The 23,743-nt window shown below is 40.1% G+C and overlaps 1 protein-coding gene across 1 annotated transcript in view; it reads right to left on the reverse strand.

Annotated features, from left to right (window-relative positions):
* Positions 1-22,766, reverse strand: part of PDZD8 (PDZ domain containing 8) — a 90,832-nt gene extending 68,066 nt beyond the window's left edge. Inside the window, exons 1-2 of the mRNA XM_014945311.1 lie at positions 21,726-22,766; positions 1,454-1,576 (exon numbers count right to left, since the gene is read on the reverse strand). Coding sequence (XP_014800797.1) covers positions 1,454-1,576; positions 21,726-22,642 — 1,040 coding nt within the window. The 5' untranslated portion in view covers positions 22,643-22,766. The remainder of the gene's footprint in view (positions 1-1,453; positions 1,577-21,725) is intronic.
* Between the last annotated feature and the right edge of the window lie 977 nt (positions 22,767-23,743).

Genomic DNA, 23,743 nt, shown 5'->3' on the forward strand with positions numbered 1-23,743 from the left:
ACATCTAGAATGAGAGGTGTCTGTTGAGACATACTTTTCAAGTGTGTGTCCAGAAATTCCAGGCTGCATAAACCAGTCAGATTAAGTGAGACCTGAAGCTTAAAAGGCTCGACAAGCCAGCAACTGCATCCTCTCCCAGCCATCTGATGTGCATCTGTGACAGCTGAAAATATGGGGGTCAAGATGGTGATGTCAAACTGAGCAATCTGGCTGCTAAAAGGTAATGGAAAGAAACACAACACTAGTAATATCTTGGCGATGTCACACAGTGTTTCAAGATTCAGGAACTAAAGAGTATTTAAAAAAATTACTTTCCAACCCCAAAACAACTGCACACATCTTATGTAGTTATTTTTGGCCTTCTTATAATGAAAATGAACACACTGCTGGACTGAAATTGGAGACTACCTATAACGGGAGATCACGAGTTCCCTTATGCAATACGGGCAGAGAGGAAAAGCTCCTGGCAGCCAAGGAGTGCACAGAGACATTTAGTATTCTTGGGTCATTCACACTAAATATATCAACAAAGCCAGGGAGACAGGTAAACAGCAATTTTATTACAGAAAAATAATCACTGCTGTGGCCCACACAATCCTTAGAAGCAGAGGAGTATTTTCTGGAAATCCATGACGCTGGTAAACCACATTATACAGCAAATACAGTTCACAAACACTTGGACAAGGCTACAGAAAATAAAAAGTGCAGAAGAGAGCTCATATGGTGATAAAAGCAATGAAAACAACAGGTTAAGAAAAAAAAAGTCTTGCTGCAAACCAGAGTTTAGTTCATAAAGAGCGTAACGGCACATGACTAGATCAAAGCCTAAGCACTACTAGGATAAGATCCAACATAAACCAAGAACTAAGAGGTTAAAAAAAACACCACCCCCAAACAAACCAAAAAGCCCACACACCTTTTCACCAGCTTTACAGAGAAAGCTTTTCTCTCCAATGAATGAAGGAAGTAGACTTTATTTCTTTCAATTATTTTCTTCAAGAAAAAAAACAATAAATAATCCCTTATAAAAGTTACTTGGATTAATCTAAGTAAGACTGAGTGAAACAATTATGTCCCTTTGCTTACAACACAATACAGTAGGATAATTACAACATTTATACTGTCCTGGAAAGAGATGCATAATTTGGTGTGCCAAAAAACCCAACAAAAAATCTCCAAAAAAACACAAGGCACAGATTAGCTTGTAACCAGGCAAAATTCAAATGAAAGGCAAATAAACGCACCCACACACAACGTAGAATTGCCTCAGAAACTAAATGCAACCTTCGTTTGTTCATTTTTGCTTTAAAAAACTATATTTCTTTATTAGTGCTCCATCATAACACCAAAGCTGCTACTTCTTGAATCAGAACAGGCCTACAGCTATAATTACTACAAACTTAAAAACATGCGCTTGCTTAGTCAAGATTGAGCAAAAGACCACAAAACATACCTTGTACATTCAATTAACGTGACTCTTAGTCGACCTTCTGTCAAGAGAGAATCCTGTATACAGAGGTCTCGGTCTTCATATTCATCAGGTGGCAATACTTGAAATGGAAAAAATGGCTTGAACCTGAAAAATATAGAAGAGAACCATGTTAATTCAAATGATATAAACAACACTAACACACAGAAACTTTAAAAAAAAAAACAAAAGGTAACAGCATTACACTGAATCTTTAACACTCCTAAAGAGAAATACCCACCACTCCTACATATTGGTTGGTCAAAAGGTAGAAGCTACTAAGGCTTTGTGAATGCAGAAGATTAGAGAATATATAAACAAAGATTGTTTCACAAGAATAGTTTTTTTTTCAAGTTATATTTACTAGTGCACATAATGTTGAGAAAACTGGAAGCTGATCACATCAGAGTGTGTTTATGGTTGCAAACATGATTTAACACAAGAGGCCTTTTGTAGCAAACATCTTATCAGGTCTTTATTTTAAGTTTGAAGTTCATCTGCATAAAACATCACAGCATTGAAAGGTGAAAATATACTAAGACCCTAAAGCATAAGTTTTTATGACACTGCTGTCCTTAGAGGACTAGTGCATCTTAATGAACAGTACACTTCAGTTACACAGATTGAAACTTCTCTCATTTCGTGAAAAACATTCCGTTGCCCTTTTCAGCCAGTCGCCTTGGACTAAAATAAAGATCCAGGTATTCTAAATATTTGCCCTTGAGCTTTATTTCCCTCATCACAGCATGTGATTCACGGGAAAAGCAATTCACGTTCAAGATACTAAGTGTTTTACACACGTTATCTCACCACATAACTCACTCTCTTTGATTAGAATACGCTGAGTTATAAATACCCATTTCATTTTTCAGTGATAGCGCTTCGGTGTCGGACACAGGCGGGATCTGAGGGGAGGAAGGGGGGGGAGAGCCTGCCCAGCTGCAGCCCCATCACATGGCAGACACACACACGATCCTAACAGCAAGGGCCACAACCCCCCAAACAGAAAAATATCATGCAATCTGCACTAGCTTCTACGTAAATCATTTGAAAAACCGCCTTGCAGGGTAGGTCCTTCTTTCCATTTTTATTTATTGCTCCCATTTCCTAGCACTGCCCCATGCCTGGGTTTCCATCCCCTCTCACTGGCACGGCCTCCCAGGGATTATTTCTGCAGAGAAGCCTTACAAATAGCGGGACACGAGCCCCACTGCCTGCAGGATGTATCTGCCATTTCATGAGAAAGAAGTCTTTCATAAGAGCTGTTTGCTCAACCAACGGAGGCATCTGCTTGTCACATTCGGAGATCACAATATGTTCAGGAAACAGTCACATGGATCTGAACTGAAGAGTTTCACAAATTCAAATAAATAATTAAGCGCCCTTTAACTGTCGGCACACTCTTCAGGAGGGAGCCCGGCGCTCTGTCTCAAGACACTACGTTTCTGTACCAGCACCAGCCTCCTAAAGCCATGAGAAAGACATTTCTTTTGTTCTCCCTGTGAATAAATACAACTCAACACTCCAGTTATTTTCCTGAAATCCAATTCAACTTCTAACTTTAATTTGCTTCCAAGTTTCTCCCTCATTAACTCCTTCAGGAAGAAAACAAAACTGTTTTGAAATTGGTCGTCAGAATATTAAATTAAAAAAATACACATAAGTGGAATAAAGTATTTAAATCTGCGTATGAAAAATATGAATCTGTTAAATCACAGTGCCCACGGTTTAGGCTTGTGAGTATATGAATAAACAACCAATAAACAACCAACCCAAAATATATCTGGTGTGTGTCCTAACTGGTTTGTTATTTTGCTTATAATCTTCCTAATAGTTCTTGAATTATTAAAGGAATAGTTAACATTCCAAGAGTGGAAAAATGCCACCAAATGATCCCACTATTTTTAATCTCCAAAATCCTAAGACTTGTTGTCACTCGAGGGCCTGGCCACATTCTCGCTCAGAGCCGCCTGGAGCCAGCACAGCAAACACCTCCCCACACACTTCTCACTTTAAGGACAAGCAAGGATACCTTCTTTGTTTTAGAAATTATTTTTCCCCCCTTGAAACAGAGATTCAGCTCATTTTGTTAGGCAGAAAAAGGATCAGTTAGGCAACTACACTGGAAAATAATACCAAGTTTTGAGTGACTAAATACTTGTACTCATTCCATTTTTTAATTATTTTTCAGCACAAATAAACAACTTTTCAATTAGTACCAGTAACTGTCCACATAAGTTCTCCCAAAAACCTATTAAAAAAATAGTTTTCCAGGGGAACCACAAAGTAATGACGAGCAGCACCAGGAGCCTCAGCGAGCTATTGAAACAACATTTCTGCAGGGTAGGAAGAGAGAAAGAAAGGATCCAGTACCAGCCCCGTAACCAGAGAGATCAGCATCACCTCTCTGAATTTCTGCAAATGTCGGTATTGATGAGACCTTTCCCATATATGTACCATGAAACAGCCTGCAGGCCATTTAATAAAAAACACAAGCCTGGACGAATGTAATTTCAATATTAAAAATAAGCAACAACAAAACAAAAACTCAAAATAACCAACTAAAATAGTCCCCTAAGGATGCAGACATAATATCTACAAATTTGGACCAAAAACGTCATTTTTCAAGTAACTTCCGAAGAAAGCGTGAAGTACAGGACACACTGCAATCTTTTGCTACAGCTACGGAATGATGAAATAATCCTCAAAACAAGACATTTTTCCTGCTAGATTAAGAGATAATGTCAACTATTATTTTGATTTCTATTTTCAAAATATTTTTTTAAATTAACACAGCAATAAATTAAAGAGGAAACACTTCTAAAATACACCAATGCAGTTATAAACAGTAACATGCAAAACACTTAGTGTATGCTGGACTTTGCTTTTCATCCCATACTTACAGAGAATTTACCTAGTGCTGCACAGTCTCAACAACATTTTTAATTTACAACAATTATTACCACTGGAACTAATTTGCAAAATGCCTAGCAAAACACCCTAACACATTTCCATTGGCGTTAGAAACATACAAATTGCTAAATAACCCACATTAAATGCATTTTTAAAGTTTACGTGCTGCTCTGAAGCTTACTGATTTTATGAGATAGTACATATCTATTTAGGGAAATTTACTAAGACTGTGTACATTTCCAAAATTCAACATCAGACAAATGACTATTTCAAGTAGATTTCAATGATGTATTAAGTGAATAGTTGACAAACTATTTAATACAAGATAACCCAAATCTATTTGGAAGGCTTTCCCCCTGGGAACTGCTGAATGAACACAGACCCCAACGGGGACAGTGGGTGACACCGATCCCCGGTGCTGTAAAACCACACGTTGGCCACCTGCAACACACCGAGTCGGGCACTGCAGGGTCTCCCATCTTTTTCCCCGTGGTAGGGACAGCCTGTGAGCTACCCTACATTTCACAAACAGTCACCAACAACATCAGGCACTCCGAGGATTCGTTCTTATGGAGCCATCGCTGCTGCGATTGCGTTCAGCGCAGCAGAACAGCCAGGGACATTCCCCTCTCTGCAGAGACACCAGATTCCCCTCCTCTGCAACGGGTAATTTTCCTCCTCAAAAACAAGCATGTTGCCAGACAAAATGCAATCGTGAAGTTTATTTCGTAAAGCGTTTACAGTAGGGACAACAAAACACACTTTTAATATGAGAGCAAAACTGTATTTCATCATATTAAAGTACCATGAGTAGGCTTTTAGCTAATAGTGCCAATAAATTCAGTGAACGAGACAAGAGACACAGACCGTATTCCCAAGCCCTGCAGACTACAGTACCTTCACTGATTCAGTATCCTCCTGTCCCAAACTTTCCTTCGTAAAGGAAAAAACAAGTTTCCTATCATCCTGGGTTTGTTGTTATAATGTAGAACTTACTTTATTAAATACCTGTGTAAATAACCTTGCTGTAACTTCTGTAATAGCTTTTAAACGTCTGTAATACTTTAATAGTGTATTTTGCTACCCTCTAATACTTAGTCCATCTTTAAAGAGCGTAAGTCCATTAATAAATGCCTTGGAGAAATTCATTACACTGGTGAAATAAAAAAAAATAAAAATTGTGTAGCCTACTAGCAAGCCTCTATTAAAAAAAAAATCTCTAAAGAAACCTTGAGAACAAAATAAGTGCCTCAGTTAATCTCAGCTGGTCTCTACCCTCATCACAGCAGCCATCCCAGGATCTGGTCAGCTCTGGTAGGATGCTCCTGGGAAATCAAGGCTCTCACTTGGCAAATTCTGAACAAAGGGCGATGGTGAGGGGGAAGGGGTTTCTATTTGGCTGTCTAGATCTTTAAACACTCATCCAGTATTCTCAGCTTCTTAACTTTAATCAATAACCAAAAAAGTTAGTTATGTAAATTGGTGGACCTCCATCAGCAAAGAACAAGCCCGTAACAAATGGTTTGCAATCAGTTCATTCCCTGCTGCAGCCCAAAAAACAAGGGTTTAAGGCACAACAATGGTGTGGGGAAATGTCGGAGTTCCTCCTGACAGTACAGCAGTTGAGAAAATGTTACCAAAAGGTACTTAGAAGAAATACAGTACCAAGAAAAAGGGTTTAAGGCACAACAACGGTGTGGGGAAATGTCGGAGTTGCTCCTGACAGTACAGCAGTTGAGAAAACGTTACCAAAAGGTACTTAGAAGAAATACAGTCCCTTTCTAAACACTGCTGAGCTGTTACCAGGTTCTCCAAGGCAGATTTTCATCACAACTCTAGCAGACCCCTCTCCAGTGCGGTGCGGCTGCCGCCTCCGCATTCAGCAAGGTCAGAAAGCAAAATTCATGCTTATGTCACAAACCCTTGACCTATAAAGCAGGATTACATCAACTCAATCCATATATCCAAAAGCCTCCTTCTCAATTCCAAACCTGTGAAATGATACTAAACAAGTATCAGAAGACTTTGTAGGGGAGAGATTTTACTGTCTTTAAACCATATTTGTTCAGCCTTTGTAAACTTTCTATCTCTTCCGGAGGAAAAAAAATAAGCACATAGCAGTTATAAGAAAAAATAGACAACTTACACTTCTGCCCAAAAACCCTGCTTGATTATGGCACACTATTAAAAATAGTCTTTGAAAGTGCCTTATATTAGATGCTTATAGTGTGTTTTCAGGTTGTTTTTACATTATCAGTCTCCCTCCGCAAATTCATCAGCTTGTTTGCCCAAAAGTCTAAAATTCAAATAGGACACCATTAAGGAAATATTAAGTTAAAATGCTGGTTTTTAACGAATAATATGAAGAGGAATAGCAATCAAACATCATGTGAAATTTTAGCAAGAAAAAAATCCAATAAAAATAATATTTAAAAGAAGCTGTCGAGTAGCAAAAGTTTCTCAACATATACCACAAAACTTGGAAAAAAGTCAGTTCACATGAAGAATGCAGTCGAAGTTTCTCAACACATACCACAAGACTCAAAAAAGTCAGTTCACATGAAGAATGCAGTCAGATGACTATAGCGGAATATAATTAAGAGAAAGTTACTCAAATAATATACAGGATTAAAGTTACACTAAAAGTAGCATAATACTGAGCTCTTCCAAAAATGTTTCCAGCCACTGCACACAGTCAGTGCATCCCCTTCATGCGAAAGGCTTCCCCGCTCCACAAATGATGCCGTTCTTCCTCCCAGTTGCCAGTTCCGCAGAGGAGGAACTCACCTACTTGGAACAAGACTAATTCAGTGGTTTAGTTTTAGAAATGCCTGACTTATACTTCCATTAATTTGCATTCACTATTCCGTGGTGATTGTTTTGCAGTCCTTTAGCCAATTTTAACACAGGACAGGAGTTTTTTTTTATACCTTAGTTTAATTAACCTATTACCTAAATTAACTGCTCCCACCAGTACTTACTTAGCTACAATATTTTTAGTTGCATGAAGAAATTTATTAAGAACCAGGGGGAAAAGAAAAATATCACTTTATCTGGCCAAAGATAACCAAGCGCTTCTGTGTTTCTGTTCATTGCATCTGTTAAGAATATCCAGAATCCTGGTAAAAAAAAGTAAATGTTAAGAGCTAAACACAGACAGGAACAAACTTCAAAAGCTCTCAGTGCTCCATTTCCTACTTGGAGGAGCAGAAAGACTTACAGCTTCATTCCTAAACGCAGGAAGAGGCTACAATTTTGTAGAGATTTTACGGAGAAGTGAGAGCACTCTACTAGAGTAAGTTCTGGAAACAGTTTTAAATTGTTCTTTGGTTTTATAAAGGGAGCTTGATATCTAAAACTGTGGCTTAAAAATTACGGGATATCTGTTTAAGACCACATTAATTTTTATTACATGAATTCCAGCACTACTTTATGACCATAAAGATTAAATATTGTCAGGTTTATGAATTTTTAATCAAGTTACATTAACTAAACATTTAAATCTTAATAAACAAGGCAAAGAGAGACATAAACCCCAGAAGAGCCCACCAGCTAAAAATACATCTTTACCATAAAGCTACTTTGTATACATTGCAAGTCTTAGAATTGTATTTGCCATTCTTAAGTAAAAATTAAACCTAAATTTAAAGCTGGGCTGTCTTTAGTAAAGTATCAATTTACTTTTGTAAATGCAATTGTATTTGAATATTCTAGTATCTGAAATATTTTTGAAAGAATAACTGCTGAATTTATTTTCAGTTTTGGGAGTAATCAAAAGATTCAATTAACATCAGAACAGGTTCAGTCATTTTTAGATTGCCCTTTTTATCCAATTCACAAAAATACCAGTCATGGGCTCGTAAAGTGTATAAAATACCACTTTTTTGAAATATAAGTCATTAAAAAGTCCTCTAGTCTTACATTGTGTGTAATTTAAGAAGTTTACATCTACAAAAATTCTAAAATATTACAGCCCGCTTCTAAAGAGGCATGATCGCATTAATAAGATTTTGAAAGTACTTATCAGCTAACATTTAAGTTAGTGTTAGGTGTTATAATGCAAACAGCTTATATCATTCTTTAGATTGAAGATATAAAAATGGAACTCATCCTTATTTGGAGAAAAAATTAGTAGTACTTCATTGTTTTTATTTTTTAGAGTACTTCAAAAACTACCGCCACTGTATATTTTGCAAAAGCAATTCTCCGGTTTCCACTGATTTCACAGGGAACAAAGCTGCAGAACTGTCAGTATTTATATTCAAGAGACTTTAGTAATTCAAACTATACCCTTATTCAGTACAGAAATCTACTAATTTCAGTTTTACCTACACCCATGAAAATATGGCCTACAAACAACCTGAAAAACATTGCCATAAGAGAGTAGGTTTATTTTCCAGGAAATTTTATTGAAAACTGCAAATCAATTCTAGCACTCCACCCACTGTGTTACAGGATATTCTGCCACAGGCATGTGGGAGGCTCAAACACATAAGTTCTCAATATATGAACAGTCACTTTTAAAATCAAGACCTCAAGAAAAAAAAGCAAGGATTTTATTATTCGTTTTTCTTTCTTCAAAGATGTTTCACACATTTCCAGATTCTTACACTACAGCCTCTCTTATGGTGATATCAGTACCTCTGAAGCGTATCTCGAATCAGACGCTCAAGAGAAACATTTTTAAAACTTTCAAACCCATTCTACAAGAACAAATAAAAGGACACATGTAAACAGTCAAGTAGCTCCTTCTAAAAAAAGATAGAAATTTTTTTCCTGCTTATACGACAGAAGTCATTGTAAATATGGCAAGGAGGGTCTTAAAGATTTGCCATTGCTGTCTGTACTGAAACACTCATGGGTAAAAAAGAAATCTTGAACCAGGCTCATCAAAACTACTTTCTTATCAGCACAAACAAGATCAATTTAACCATGCATAGACCTTTTGGCATTTCAAGAAAGAATACTTGTTTTCCAAATTTTAAGTTCCATAAAAACTGACATAGTTTACTTGAGCCAGTGCAGTCATTGCCTGTTTGATCTCAGAGTTTTCATGTGTTGTTTTTTTTTTTAAATTGTGACCTAGCTGAAGCCAACTGTTGGTTCAAATTAAGAGAAAGAGATCAAAATCCTGCTATATTTCAGTCTCAGACAGGACGAAGACAAAATTCCCCTGTCTAGCCAGAAAGCCTGAATCGTTGTGGCTCTGCTCCAAATGGGACAGAAGATGCAGAACACACTCTTGTTCATGCAGAGCTGGCAGAGAGGCAGTTGTGGTTCAGCAACCAGCTTTTAGGCATTCAAGGAGAACAGCAGCAGGAGAAAAAAGAGAAGACCAAAAAACCCAAATGAATAAACCCCAAGCCACCACAAAACTCTACCTTTAGCCAATTAGGTTAGAGATTGGTTCCAGTAAATAAGGAGGTTTCAAGTCTCTCCACAAACATCATCTCTCTGCAATCCAGGTCAGAGGAAAAGGATGCTGATGTTCTAATAGAAGTCTAAGCTCTGCACATGACTCATTCACTGAGCTCGAGTTTTAGTCCTCTGCTCTAAACACTAGCTGTGTCCATAGGAGAACTAATGACATCCTCTTCCACAGAAATTGCTGTCTCCCTGCTGAAAACACTGACAGCTGTAAGCCAAAAGTGAAAAAATATTTGTATCTGTTCTGAATTCTAGACACGATAGCTTTCCAAGGTTTATCCTCACTCCTCCAGTGAGTTTTTCAAATGCTCAAACTACAGAAGCTTCTCCTCAATCTACATTTATTGAGTCACTTTTGACAAGCAGAAGATGGTCCAATTTACACCTATAAAGTCTTCCAAAGTGGTAGACTATCTCAGGATTAGTAGTACCATTTTCAAAGCTGAGATGACTGACAGTTCACCTTCCAATTGCAACCAGCAGTAATTAAGGATCTATTTTACAGACAGCTCAGCTATTCAGATTGCAGTGGTGGGGAGGCCACTGACGGGGACACACCATGGCATATACTTGCCAACTGTCCCCTAAGCAAAGGTGTCACCATTTGTGAGTCACAGCATTTTAGTAATGGCCCCTGCTGTAAACAAACAGGATCATACAATGCAGCAGCTCAGGGTAGATATGACCCGTGGCACCGCTGCCGACAATCGAATACAGCTTGTGAGATTCATTACCAGGAAGGATTCCTGCACTTTTGCAAATCCTGCATCACTGATGGCAAGTTACAGTTGAGAGGTGTGATTACATCTGAAAGAAGCAGATGCTCAAATTACCATAATCTTCTCCCACCATCCCCATAACGAATTGGAATATTGTCTCTAATTTGCCCTTCTTTCAGAGGAACAGGGGGGGAAAAAAGGAAAAAGAAAATCTGTGTTTTTGTAGTATTGTTTTAAAACAATACCACTGAGTAACATTGCTGTTCCCACCCCACCTCCCCTTGTAATCCACTGGGCTCTTTGCTTGGCAACATTAGAATTTGTTTTGTTTATTCCACTATATTGCATTAAGTTTTATTACCAAGTATGCAGAGTTATTCTTTAAAAAAAAAATACTAACTGTTGAAGTTTTCAGAGTTACACTGCATCATTTCCACTGCTTAATTACTTAGGAATTATTCACTAAGCCAGATCGTTCACAGTTGGTGATTCAAACACCACCACGAAGCCTTCTGCCATGTCACTGCAAGACTGTGATCTTCAATTTCTACTCTTCCTACTCAGGCAAACAGGAATAATGGTCAAAGTCATTTACTACACAGTGACATTCATGTAAACGTCCATTTTCATTCTCACTACACAATTGTTTACGTTTAAACTACTCTATGAATTGACAAGATATTTTTCAAATGTTTTAACATCACTTAAAGCATTTTACGTATGTGGTATTAGTTATTTTAAGTATTAGAATCTTTGTAGTGACATTCATGGAAAAGTCCATTTTCATTCTCACTACACAATGGTTTACATTTAAACTACTCCATGAATTGACAAGATATTTTTCAAATGCTTTAACATCACTTAAAGCATTTTACATATGTGATATTAGTTATTTTAAGTATTAGAATCTTTGTTTCAGTGGCACTGGCAAATAACAATCTTGTACTTAATGCCATTACAAATAGCAGATCGTAATATCTGTACACATTTCCTTCTGAATGGGCATTTTTCATAACTATGTTGCCATTAAAACCGATACAGGATAATAAATTGAAGCTTAGCATTAAGACTAAGTTAAGAGTCAGGAAAAAACTATGTAAGTGTTATGATTTCCATCTGATATGCAGAGATAATTTAAAAATATTGGACAGAAATTAAGGAATAATTTTGCAAATTTACATCTCAAATTGTCCCTGTAAGTTTCACAGTTTAAGAAACATAAAATTGCTGAAAAAAGTATTGCCGAGTGATTATCCTAATTTAATTTTATGCTAGTCATATCAGGCAATTAATTACTCTCTGTGAGTACGTGTAACAGTCTGATTAACTCTATCAGCTGGTATCTGTAATACACTCTTTATTGCAGACAGACTTCTATGACATCTGGTAAGTCTTCAAAAATGTGAAAACCGCATTGCTGTAGTAGAATCCCCGTACTTTCCATTGCACAAAACAGCTTTAATGGAGAGGGCTGGGTGCACTGCTCCTCACAGACCCTTCTGCTGAATTATAGCAGAGCTGCTATAATTAAATTATAAATGTTAAGTTGTTCCTGGGTAGATTTAAGAGTAAAACAAAGGGCAACAGCTAGCTGGGGGGGACCCCCACAAAGTAGCTCATCAGAGCCCAACCCAGAGTTGAAAAGAATTTCTGCCTTTCCCTCATCTCACAAAAAATAAGGTTTTACCTCTCTTTTCTCCTCTGCTAGCATCTCCTCAGCAGTTTTCATACCACAGACAGGTCTAAAACACTGCCAGGCTCCAGCTGGGTCCTGCAGGAAAGAGGCACACTCCCAAGTCCCAAGAGGGCTTATTAAGAGGAGTGATAAGGGCGGCAGATGCACCCACATGGCTTTGGGCTGGTATGATGCAGACATCTGAGCTACCAAACCCAACACTGAATATACCCAACTTGCTGGGTAGAGGTGATTTAAGAGCACCTGCACCCATGGCTCAGCACACACCACCATTTCACTGCTGGTTGGGTGCTCTAACTGTACTGGAGAAACTTTCTTTGCAACACAAACCTGTCTCTCAACTGAAGTCTTGACTGCAGATGTTTTTCATTAATTTACTAGATACACTGGCTGGCATCACTGAACATCCTGCAGAGCTGAATTCTAGCCTATATTTGATTGGTTTGTAGAAAAAATGCAGTTTGTTAAACAGTGAAGGTAAATATTAACAGGAAAAGATCCATACAAGTTTTGGAAGCTTTCTCGTGTCTCAACCGAGATGAACACCATTCCAGCAGTAAGTTCTTTAGTTTAACCCAAAACTCAGTGACTGCAACAGAAACTACTCACATTTTTTTTATAAATTCTGTGTTCAGCTTAGTATGTCACAATTAACCTGACAAATGTTTATAAAATAATGACCCCCAAATCTCCTTCACACAAACTGGCATCCACTCTTATTTCCAAAATGAGAATTTATCCACTGTTACGAACAAGCCCTCTTCAGCCCTCGAATATCAGAATGCTTTCATATAGCATTTTTTCTTAATTATATAAATATTGATATTCATGTATCATGCAGAATGGAACCTGCCCAAAGAACTAATTGTTCCCAGCTAATATTTATAATATTTGGTCATCACTTTCATCTGGACAGAAGCACAATTTGAGATCATCATGCTAAAGGTTTTGTAGTTCTGCAATTAATGGATTTTAGCAGACTAGGGTGGCACAAATTATCTATTAAATTAAAAAACCCCATAGGTATGTAACATTTCCTTCATACTTATTTTAGACAATAAAGCTTTTTAATCTTAGAAGTAGTTTTAAAGTCTTTTACTATTCTCTAAAGAGCAATAATATCAAAAATAACCAAATGTTGAAATAGTTTTAAATCAAACAAGTGTGAACATGAACTGTAAACACAGGAGCATATCGGGTGACTTGAGGCAATCTCTGCAGGAATGCAGAATAAGCAGTTTCCCATAGAAACCCAGTAACATGAAAGGACTGGCTCCCAGTGAAATCGGCAGCCTGAGACTAAGCCTCGCTGTCCCTGCAGCACCACGCTGCTCTACCACACCGATCACTAAAAACTACTCTCCTTACCCAGGCTGCTTATTTCAGAGCTTTCTGATCAAGTATCTTTTATTAGTAAAAAGATTAACTATTTCACACTCAATATATATGAAATAGGTTCTACAAGAGACTCATACATTTTAACATCAAATGAGTTACTGAGAGCTGTATTAGCTACCCACTTGGGCAGGTAAATTCTGTGCCTTTCTTTCTTAAAATAACTTCCTTCAAGGAAAAATTTAGTTTTGTGTGGCAGATAAGGAACATCAGTTCCTTAAGGAACATCCACAGAAACTAACAATCATAATACAGCCCGTAGAAGGCAATTTGGAATAACCCAACTTTAGTGCCTGAACACACCTACCCGCTCCAACAGCCAGGCTCCGAGCCAAACTGGGACATTTGTTAGATGTCTACAGTTCAGTAATGTGATTAACTTCTATATGTCCTATATTTACTTTTGAAATAAATTACCTTGCAAAAAATAAGAAGCACTACTGCTTATTTCATATTTTATTTAAAAGAACCAAAAGCTATACAGATTATGTATGACAACTGAATAAAAAGAAAAGTTCTGACTGAGCAGCTCAAATGTTCAAGGTGAGAGTTCAGAGGAACAGAAATGCAAAGTCCCAACGCTAGCACATTCAAAACACCATGAAGTACCAAATAAACCTTATCAGATTTTTCAGAGCTTTCATTCACTATCCACATGAAAGAAGTTCACTGCAGGACTAAGATCAAGATTAACTTTTAAATAAAAAACAGAAAAGGTGTTAAATGAGGCAATTTTCACTATTACTGCAGAAAGAATCTTTTATATACTGTTCCAAGAAAGAGAAGTTGAAGGAGATTTTATTTTCCTGTCAGATGAATTAACCTTAATGCTTATTGGATTGCTATCTTCAGCAAACGCAAACAGTAATCCCCAAAATTTACTCTTATGTCTTTATCCATCTCTCCCTCCAACTGAGATTACTATTTTATTTGGCTTACTCTTTTATGTCTTTATCCATCTGTCCCTCCAACTGAGATTACTATTTTATTTGGCCCCAGCTACACCTCTGGTCTTCCAGTTTCTTCCATCTCAAGTGAGTGCCCTATTAGTTCCTCACCCTTGCAGGTAAGGAAAGACAATGTAACATTTTTTGACTAATCATAGGAAAAGTTCACTCTTAACCCGAAAATAACGTCACCTTTATACTCGGAAATATCCAATATGTAGCTGATCATTCATTAAATCTGATTTTATAATGAACAAGTTTCAAACTAGTATTCTTTCCGAATTATATAGTTCCAGTGTGAAAGTCCATGAAGTGCTGGAGCTGAGGAAGAAGGCTAAAAGGTTTCAAAACCCCTAGAACCAATAGGCTTTGAACTTGATATCTGCATAAGGAAAGTTATGTACATATTTTGTACCACATATTCTATTTAATCTGAAGAAACATGCATTTATTCATCCTTCAGACACAACGTATGTCTGAGATAGACCACTCCCAAAATAAAGACAGTAAAATGCTCTGCAGCACGAAAAGCTTCCTTCCACACATGTAGCACCCTTGAAGAAATGAAAGCATTTAACATTCTGGGGTTTGGTCTTGTTTACTGTGTGTCAGGTTGCCTACTGATCCATTTATCTAACTCCTGTATGATTAAGAAAAACTATTTGTCTGCGCACTATAAAGATAATCTTCCAAGCATGAAACTACTGTCTGCAGACAGATGTACTGATTCCAATTATCACCGCTTTGCCATTAGGGGAACAAGTCCTTGTGCTGGCATCATTCAGAGCATCACCTCTCTGGAACAGTCTGAAAACCCACAAGCACCACAGCACTGGTTCAAGCTTTGCAGAAAAGGACTCGGATCCTGGGGGGGGTCTACTAATGCTTCTGTACACTAGAATATTTCTGCACCTAGACCAGGCATGGCATTAAAAGAAAACAAAGCCTCCTTTTTCAGCAGCAACAGGAACAAGAGCTTCAAACAGGAATGCCTTACAGATTTAACCAGAAAGAGAGATTCATATCACAACTACAGTCAAAATCCACTCAGAAAGAGAATCTCCTTATCCTCTCCTTTTGCAGAAGCTGTAGAGAAAGCGGGTATCTCCATGGGCTGCTGATTTCTGAAGTTAAGACATGCTGACAATCCCAATCTCTACAATTATTTCTGGTATTTCTGAGTATAACCTCATCATATAAAATTTAAAGAAGTATATATTATTCATACTTTTCCCAATACCTCTATCACCATACTATGAAGTCATTTCTATTATAAAACACATTTGAAATCAATAGCTACTTACATTAATTCTTAGCTTAAGTTTTGCCAAAAATAAGAAACTGCTGTGTAACTCTCAAATTGCATTCTATAATGGTAAATTAAAATAGGCTTGTCTAATGGTTCTTCCCAATGAAATTCAATATAGCCCCAGTTTCCAAATAAAGCATGAAACTCTTCAACATGACTAAGTATATTGCGAATGATCAGTTCCAAGGATAATTCATGTTGGAAGGGACCTCAGGAGGTCATCTAAATACTCGATATAAAAATGTTAGAAGTAATCCTTTGCGAGAGTACTTCTAAAGAACAGAAAGTTACTCCACTCTGTGGGAGCATGCATTAAAATAAAGCAAAGCATAGTTTCTCAAACAGGCTAGTATCAATACAGAATATTCATTTTAATTTAATTTTTAAAATGTAGTACACTGAGAAACCAAGTGTTCTTAAAATACCCAGAACTGACTCACTGCTTAGGCAATACGTAATCTGCTTAGAATCTTGGATGAACTTGCAAGACCTTAAATTTAGAAAAGAAAAAAACCAGCAGCTGTCAGATTTTTTTACATTGCTGATTAAGAAACACTGGGAAATTAAATTCTGGAGGGAGACTAGACTGCAAGTACTTCCTCCTCACCCTTTACACACACAAAGGGCTTTGTATCTTCTTTATGGCAAAGTGCATTTTTACTGTCTAGAAAGAGCCCAAAACCCAAAGGTCTCAAAAACCTACACAAAACAAGATCAGGACCTGTTTGAAACAGCAAAACTACAGCTGACTGTTCAGACCAGACCAGACAATACAGCATTATTAGTGTACACCTGACATAATGGGGGGAATATCAAGGTTGTCACCAATAAGTAGCTTAATAATAGGTTAACAAGCAAGGTACAGCTCATTAGAGAACTAGGAGATGAACCCATCACACCTGCAACACCGCAAGGAGACAGACACCTGAAATAGTCCTTACTGCATGTCTCTAAATACTAAATGTACTATGGTTATGCCAGGAACTACAGCTTATTATTAACCACTTTATCCTACTATTAAAATGACACAATATAGAAAGTTAAACCAAATATGAGCAGCGATTATAGTACTACTTTTAAAGAACTGTTTGATTGCATACCATGAAAAAACAAAGGTTGGATTCAGGCCCCTAGATAAACTCCACTTTGTGCTGATAATTAGTATCCACCATCCTTCTGTAGTAAGAGAAACATACATGAAAACTACAGCGTCAAGTGCCAACAGGCAAGACTGACTGGATACGGTTCCTGAGAGTGCCAGCATTAGAGATTTTGGGAGAGCGAGACACAGCTGATGGATCAGTGGCCACCTGGCAGAACACAAAGTCAAGGCTTTGCAGAAGCTCCACGCAACCCGCCAACTTGTCTTAGAACTAAAAAAAGATCTAGTTTAAACAGTTAGTTCAAAGAAAGGCCACAAAGCCGATCAGAGGGCTGGAGCACCTCTCCTGTAAAGTCAGGCTGAGAGAGTTGGGGCTTTCAGCCTGGAGAAGAGAAGGCTCCAGGGAGACCTTACAGCAGCCTTCCAGCATCTGAAAGGGGCCTACAGGAGAGCTGAAGAGGGACTTTTGACATGGACGTGCAGTGATAGGACAAGGGCTAGTGGTTTAAACTGAAAGAGGGGAGATTTAGATTAGATTTCAGGAAGAAATTCTTTACTGTGAGGATGGTGAGACATGAGGACAAAACAGAGCTATAGAATATGCAGAGCCAAGGAAGTGATACCTACAATTCTTCACTACCTTAGTGAGGTATGGGCTAGTTATAAAAAACCAAGCAACTCCCAGTCCTCTAGTTTCTCAAGAGTACACCGGAATTCACATATATTGGAGAAGAAAAAATTGCAAGAGTACACCAGAATTCACATATATTGGAGAAGAAAAAATTGTCATTTTGGACCTTCCCCACCTCTGAATTAGAAACATTCCTGACGGATGACACTTTCAGAAAAGCTGTTTGCATTTCTATTACACATACATTAAGATTATTTTTAGCTATAAAATTTGTAACTCTTGCTACTACCAATTGAATTGCACAAATCCTTTACCAGTGATGACTAAAGAGACCCCTATCATTCACTCAGTTTTACCAGCAGCCTTGCTTCCAGAGATTTAACCAATATCTAGCATATGAGATAGCAATTGCCATTCAATGACAGAAAGGTTTCAAAATCAGGTGTTTTGCCAGACACAAACACACTGCTTAAAGAGCCAAAGAAAAGGGATTACATACCATTAGAATAAAACACAAATTACTAATTTATTTAGACGTAAGGTGCATCCCTCCTTTCTCCAATTAGTAGACAATTGCTTTTATGGAAAAAGTTGTACATGAAATGCTAGGCAAACTTTAAAATGCACTTACTACTCTACATTGCCTCCCTCCACAGACACTTAAGAGCACATCAGGAACACAAGATGCCTTCTGCCACTTCCAACCTACAGTTACACACATTGCACAAAAGTCGCCCCTAATAATGGATGATACAAAAGATGATCTTACTAATCACTGCTTTCCTGCATAAAATTGTATGTAGCTGTAATGAATATAAAAGTACATGTGCAGTAATTTGGCTGTAGCAACAGACAGTACATGCATGAAGACAACACTTTTTTAATGCTGTATTTTACAATTAAATAACAGAGGAGGGAGATGATCTGATTTACACAAAACTTAGCTATAGGATGCTCAAAATCAACTATGGGCAAAAGTTCTCTTCTTATGCCATTCGCTACCACGTAATAACCTCTAGAAGTTGCCCAATACAAAAGACAAAGAAAACGGTGTATTTTAATTTTTAATGCTACTTAGCATCTTGAAACAAGATAAAACTCCTTTGTGAACTTCAATCTGGAAACTCACAGCATAACAAAGTGTTCCCTTTTAACCAGCTGAAATGAGAACTCCACACACTCCAAGTGCTTTTGTTTACAGGGTTGTAATTACTGCCATTCAAAGGTTTATTTACAAAGTTACTTGAGCAAGAGTAGGGAGACATCAAAAAGGTTTTGAACTACACATGGCAGCAAATACTGACTATGTACTTAACAGAAAGCACATAGGCCATAGGAAAAATGGGGAGGGGATAAGCACATTCCCTGTAGATGAGAAATAACACATTACCTTCAGGTAAGGTAATGTGTTATTAAGCAGTTGTGAAACTCTCCTGACTTCTTCCTGTATGTTCTTTGCTAAGAGATATATTAACATACCACAATTCCAAGCCAATGTATTCTTAAAAATTCTATTGAAATACCAAATTTTGCATCTTTTCAGCAGAGGGCTTGTGTTTCCAAATCAGTTCTCCATACCACCTAAATCATTATGTCTCAGTTCTCAACCATGCCACCACCTAAGAGTGTATTGTTACTACTCAGCTGTTACAGGCTTTACTGTCTAGGGATCCACCTGCACAACCCCACCTGAGTCACACTGGTGGAGAATACGTGTTTTCAGTCTGTGTTCTACAAAACCTTAGGCAGCTATGGAAAGCTAAAGATTCAAAGACAGCTGAAGATGCCCATGCCAGGAGGTCTGTGTTCCCACTTGATGCTTTAAAGGCAAAGTTCCAGACAGCTAGAACACCAATAACCCAATCTTCCTTAAGACAATTTCGTTAATGCGCATTAAGCTTTGTGTCCTGCCTTCCCCCTTAACACCACAGTGGGTCAGAATGACATCCTCAGAACGTGGCATAAAATGTAAAGGTCAAAAGTACCATATACAGGGTTGGACACTGTTTCACTGAACATCTGTCATCCTGTGCTACCAGCCTACTATCTAGAGTTAAAACCAGTTATGATACTGCATTTCCCTCTCAAGCATTCACAAATTCCCAACTCCTTAAAACTGAAAGAGAACATTTTAAAATATCAGTTCATTCTTCTTAGTTCTATAATAATTTACGCTTCCTATGTTGTTCTCAGTGTCAGTTATCTTCTACTCATTTCTGTCCCAAACACTGTGCTGTGCTTCTTTCCTTCATTTCCCCCCCAGTTCCTTTAACGTGTCAGTGGCTCACACAAGCCTCATCCATTCTTTCTGGCACAGAAAGTTTGAGAAATATGTGGAAAATTCACCTCTAAATGATGAGAGCACCCTACTGCCCAGGTGCATTTTTCCCAGAGGAAGAATGAAGATGTCAATCTACGCCTGCCTAAGGCGAGGAGCACATCATCACTGGTTCCACAGGCACCCTAAAATTTGTCTAGAGAGCATAAGGCTCTACTTTGTCTTTCTAGGTACATCAGGAGTGCAAGCTCTGCACCACAATCGTGCTATCCCAGCCATTCCTTCAGTCTCTTTCCAACAGCTCTTGACAGCTTCCCTGCTGCCCAGAGATTGCTCTCTTCTGGACAGCAATTCAGTACCTCAAAATTTGAAAGGACCACCACGTCACTCAAAATCTTGCATATTTTACACCTCCACTTTCATGAGAACTCTTATAAATTCGATTGCAGAAGAACTGGCTGAAAAGCCTTCAAAAATTACATCACTGCAAAGCTAATTATACTTCAAAATTCAAACAGGCTTTTTCAGTTACTCATCTCTGATGAATTTCAGAGAAAAGGCTTATTGCAGAAGAATGTAGTAAACAAAACAAAAATCCTTACTTAACACATAATGCAATCTACAAAGAATAAACAAATGAGAAAGGAAACAATACTGTCCTAGGAAAGGTAAGACACATGACAGAAAGGGAACATGGTACCTGAACAGCAGTAAGACATTCACTATCTTTTTAATCAGAAATAAAGGTGGAATCTATTTGCCACTTCTGCAGTGATATTTTCACTGCACATTTCATTATATTCAAGATATAACACAGTCTGTGCCACCATGTGAGCATTTATAAAAGAAAACATACTTTCTTACAAAAAAAACCACATGAGGTCTCCCTAGGTTTTACTTACCACAATAGTGGCAATACTTATCAACTTTTAGATAACCCTGAAGTTATTGAAGAAATTCAGTAAACCAGAAAGGAGGAGGGCACCATCTATCATGCAGTTTCAAAATATTCCCTAGAGAGTGAACTTTATTCTTTCTCTCATTAAGCAACAACCACCTTGCCTCTATAGATAAGCATAAGCCACAAATTTTGTCCAGGTGGCTCACCAATGGCAGAAGCTTGGGAGGACACCCCAAAGCCACATACTGTCCACAGCATGATCCTTCCACCTTTTCCAAGAAAGCATATCATGGTCCTGTTGTTGGACACCTGACAGGATGTTAAAGTTTTTTGATACCTACTAATTCTACCATTTAGTTACACACAGTTCAGGGCTTGTCAGAATCTCACTGTGCAATGGCTTCATCACCTACTATAATTGGAAAACACTGCTTACCTTCATGGAAAGCTTTTGATATCATAGAATAGAATCATAAAACGTTTCATGTTGGAAAGGACCTTAAAGATCATCTAGTTCCATCCCCCTGCCCTGGGCAAGGACACCTTCCACCAGACCAGGTTGCTCAAAGCCCCATCCAGCCTGGCCTTGAACATCTCCAGGGATGGGGCAGCCACAGCTTCTCTGGGCAACCTGGGCCAGTGCCTCACCAGCCTCACAGGAAAGAGCTCCTTCCTACTATCTAATCTAAATCTACTTTCTTTCAGTTTAAAGCCATTACCCCTCATCCTATTGCTATATTCCCTGATAAAGAGTCCCTCTCCATCTCTCCTGTAGAGCCCTTTTAGGTACTAGAAGGCTGCTAGACAGGGCAGACAAGCAGTTTACAAGCACCCCTACTGTAGAAGGGCCAACAGAAAACCCTTTTTACCTATTAAGAGCAGAACACCGATACTAAAGCACATCACCTGAAGTAACATTGAAGATGCTGGACATCTTACCTGATTTTGTAATTGGGTAAGGTGTGCTTGCGCTTAATAACTTTCTTGAACTGGTTCACAATGACAGAAGTGAGCGAAGCCAAGGGCCTCCCTTCCAACTGAGACTTCACTTCAAAGACTACCACAGGGTCATCCATAAAAGAGAAGGACCAGTGCGTGAAGGGCAGGCGCGTGAAGACCAGCTTCAGCTTCCCCGACACCTGGGAGATCTTGACAAAGAGGTAGGCCGACTTGCCAAAGACCAGGTCGGCATCGACGGCCAACTGGAAGCCGCCATTGTACTCCAGGTCTACCTCAAAGCCCAGCTCCTCGGGGCAGCCCTCTTCATTGCAGACCACCGGCCGAATGAGCTTGACTGATTTGAAGACGGGCAGGACATTGCCGAGAGAGACCTCCCTGAGGCTGAGCCCCTCCAGCACCTTCCCCTGGAGCACCCTGGCCTGCAGCAACTCCTCAAACTCCACCTTGATCTTCTTGATGACCCAGTTCCTGACCAGGGCCGTGTCCCTGAGCTCCCTGAAGAGGAAGAGGAAGATGGCATTGAGGAAGTGGCACGTTTCCTCATGGGAGGAGGGGGCCGGAGGGGGCTCTGGCTGTTGCTGCTGCTGTTGCTGAGGCGGTTGCTGCTGCTGCTTGGCGCTGGACTCCGGGCCCGGGGCGGCGGCAGGAGCCGCGGCGGCGCCTGGCGCTGAGGCTGGGGCCGGCTCGGGAGAGGCTTGGCTACCGGCCGGCTCCGAGCCCTGTAGATAGTCCCTGATGTTCTGTTCCGCCGCGACGCGGGCGTAGACGAGGCCGCCGGAGGCTCCGGCCGCCCTGCGGGGCTCCGGCTTGGTCCAATAGAAGAGCAGGAGCTGGAGCAAGAGGGTGAGGAAGCTGCCGGCGAACGCCGAGAGCAGGATCACATAGAGCAGCTGCATCCTCGCCTGGCCGGGACGCGCCCCGAGCGTGCTGCCCTCACCGTGCCGCCGCCATGGCGGGGGCCGTGCCCGCAGGCCGGCGTTTAACGGCCGCGGCCGCCCCAGGCTGCCTCATCCGGGTCCCCCCCCGCACCGGCCAGGGGGCGGGGCCTGAGCCGGGGCCGGCCAACGGCGGGGCGGCCCTCCCCTCCGCCCGGCTCTCATTGGTCCGAGGGGGAAGGCTTCTCATGACACCCTCAGGTGACACCACCGGGTCTCCTTAGCGAGATACTCCCGTGAAAACCTCCCGCCTGCGGGAAGGTAGTCCCAAGCGCACAAATCCAGGCTGGGCGGAGGATGGCTGGAGAGCAGCCCTGAGGAGAAGGACCTGGGGGTGTCGGTTGATGAGGAGCTCCCCATGAGCCAGCAATGTGTGCTGGCAGCCCAGAGAGACAACCCCATCTTGGACCTGCTACCCCAGCAGCATGGCCAGCAGGGCGAGGGAGGGGATTCTGCCCCTCTGCTCTGCTCTGGGGACACCCCACCTCCAGTGGTGCCTCCAGCTCTGGGGGGCACCAACAGCAGAGGGACATGGAGCTGTTGGGGTAGGTCCAGAAGATGATCAGAGGGCTGGGAGCATCTCTGCTGTGAAGGCAGGCTGAGAGAGTTGGGGTTGTTCAGCCTGGAGAAGTGAAGGCTCCTAGGAGAACTTACAGACCCTCCCAGTACCTAAAGGGGACTTGTAAGAAAGCCAGAGAGGAGGTTTTCACAAGAGCATACAGTGATAGGGTGGTGGGTAATGGCTTCAAACTGGAAGAGGGTAGATTTAGGTGAGATCTCAGGAAGAAATATTTCACTCTGAGGGTGGTGAGGCACTGGAACAGGTTGCCCAGAGAAGCTGTGGCTGCCCCATCCCTGGAGGGGTTCAAGGCCAGGCTGGATGGGGCTTTGAGCAACCTGGTCTGGTGGGAGGTGCAGCAGTTTCTTTGTAGGACAGATTTCGGCATCCCTGAAGGTGCAGGGGCAAGGAGAGGAGGATATCTCACCTCCCTGAGCACACAAACCCCCTTCTGGGGAGGGAACAGATATAATCCATGCAGGAGGCAGGGCGAGTGGCAGGAA

Source organism: Calidris pugnax, unplaced genomic scaffold (genome assembly GCF_001431845.1).
Source record: "Calidris pugnax isolate Ruff unplaced genomic scaffold, ASM143184v1 scaffold89, whole genome shotgun sequence".
NCBI lineage: Eukaryota > Metazoa > Chordata > Aves > Charadriiformes > Scolopacidae > Calidris > Calidris pugnax.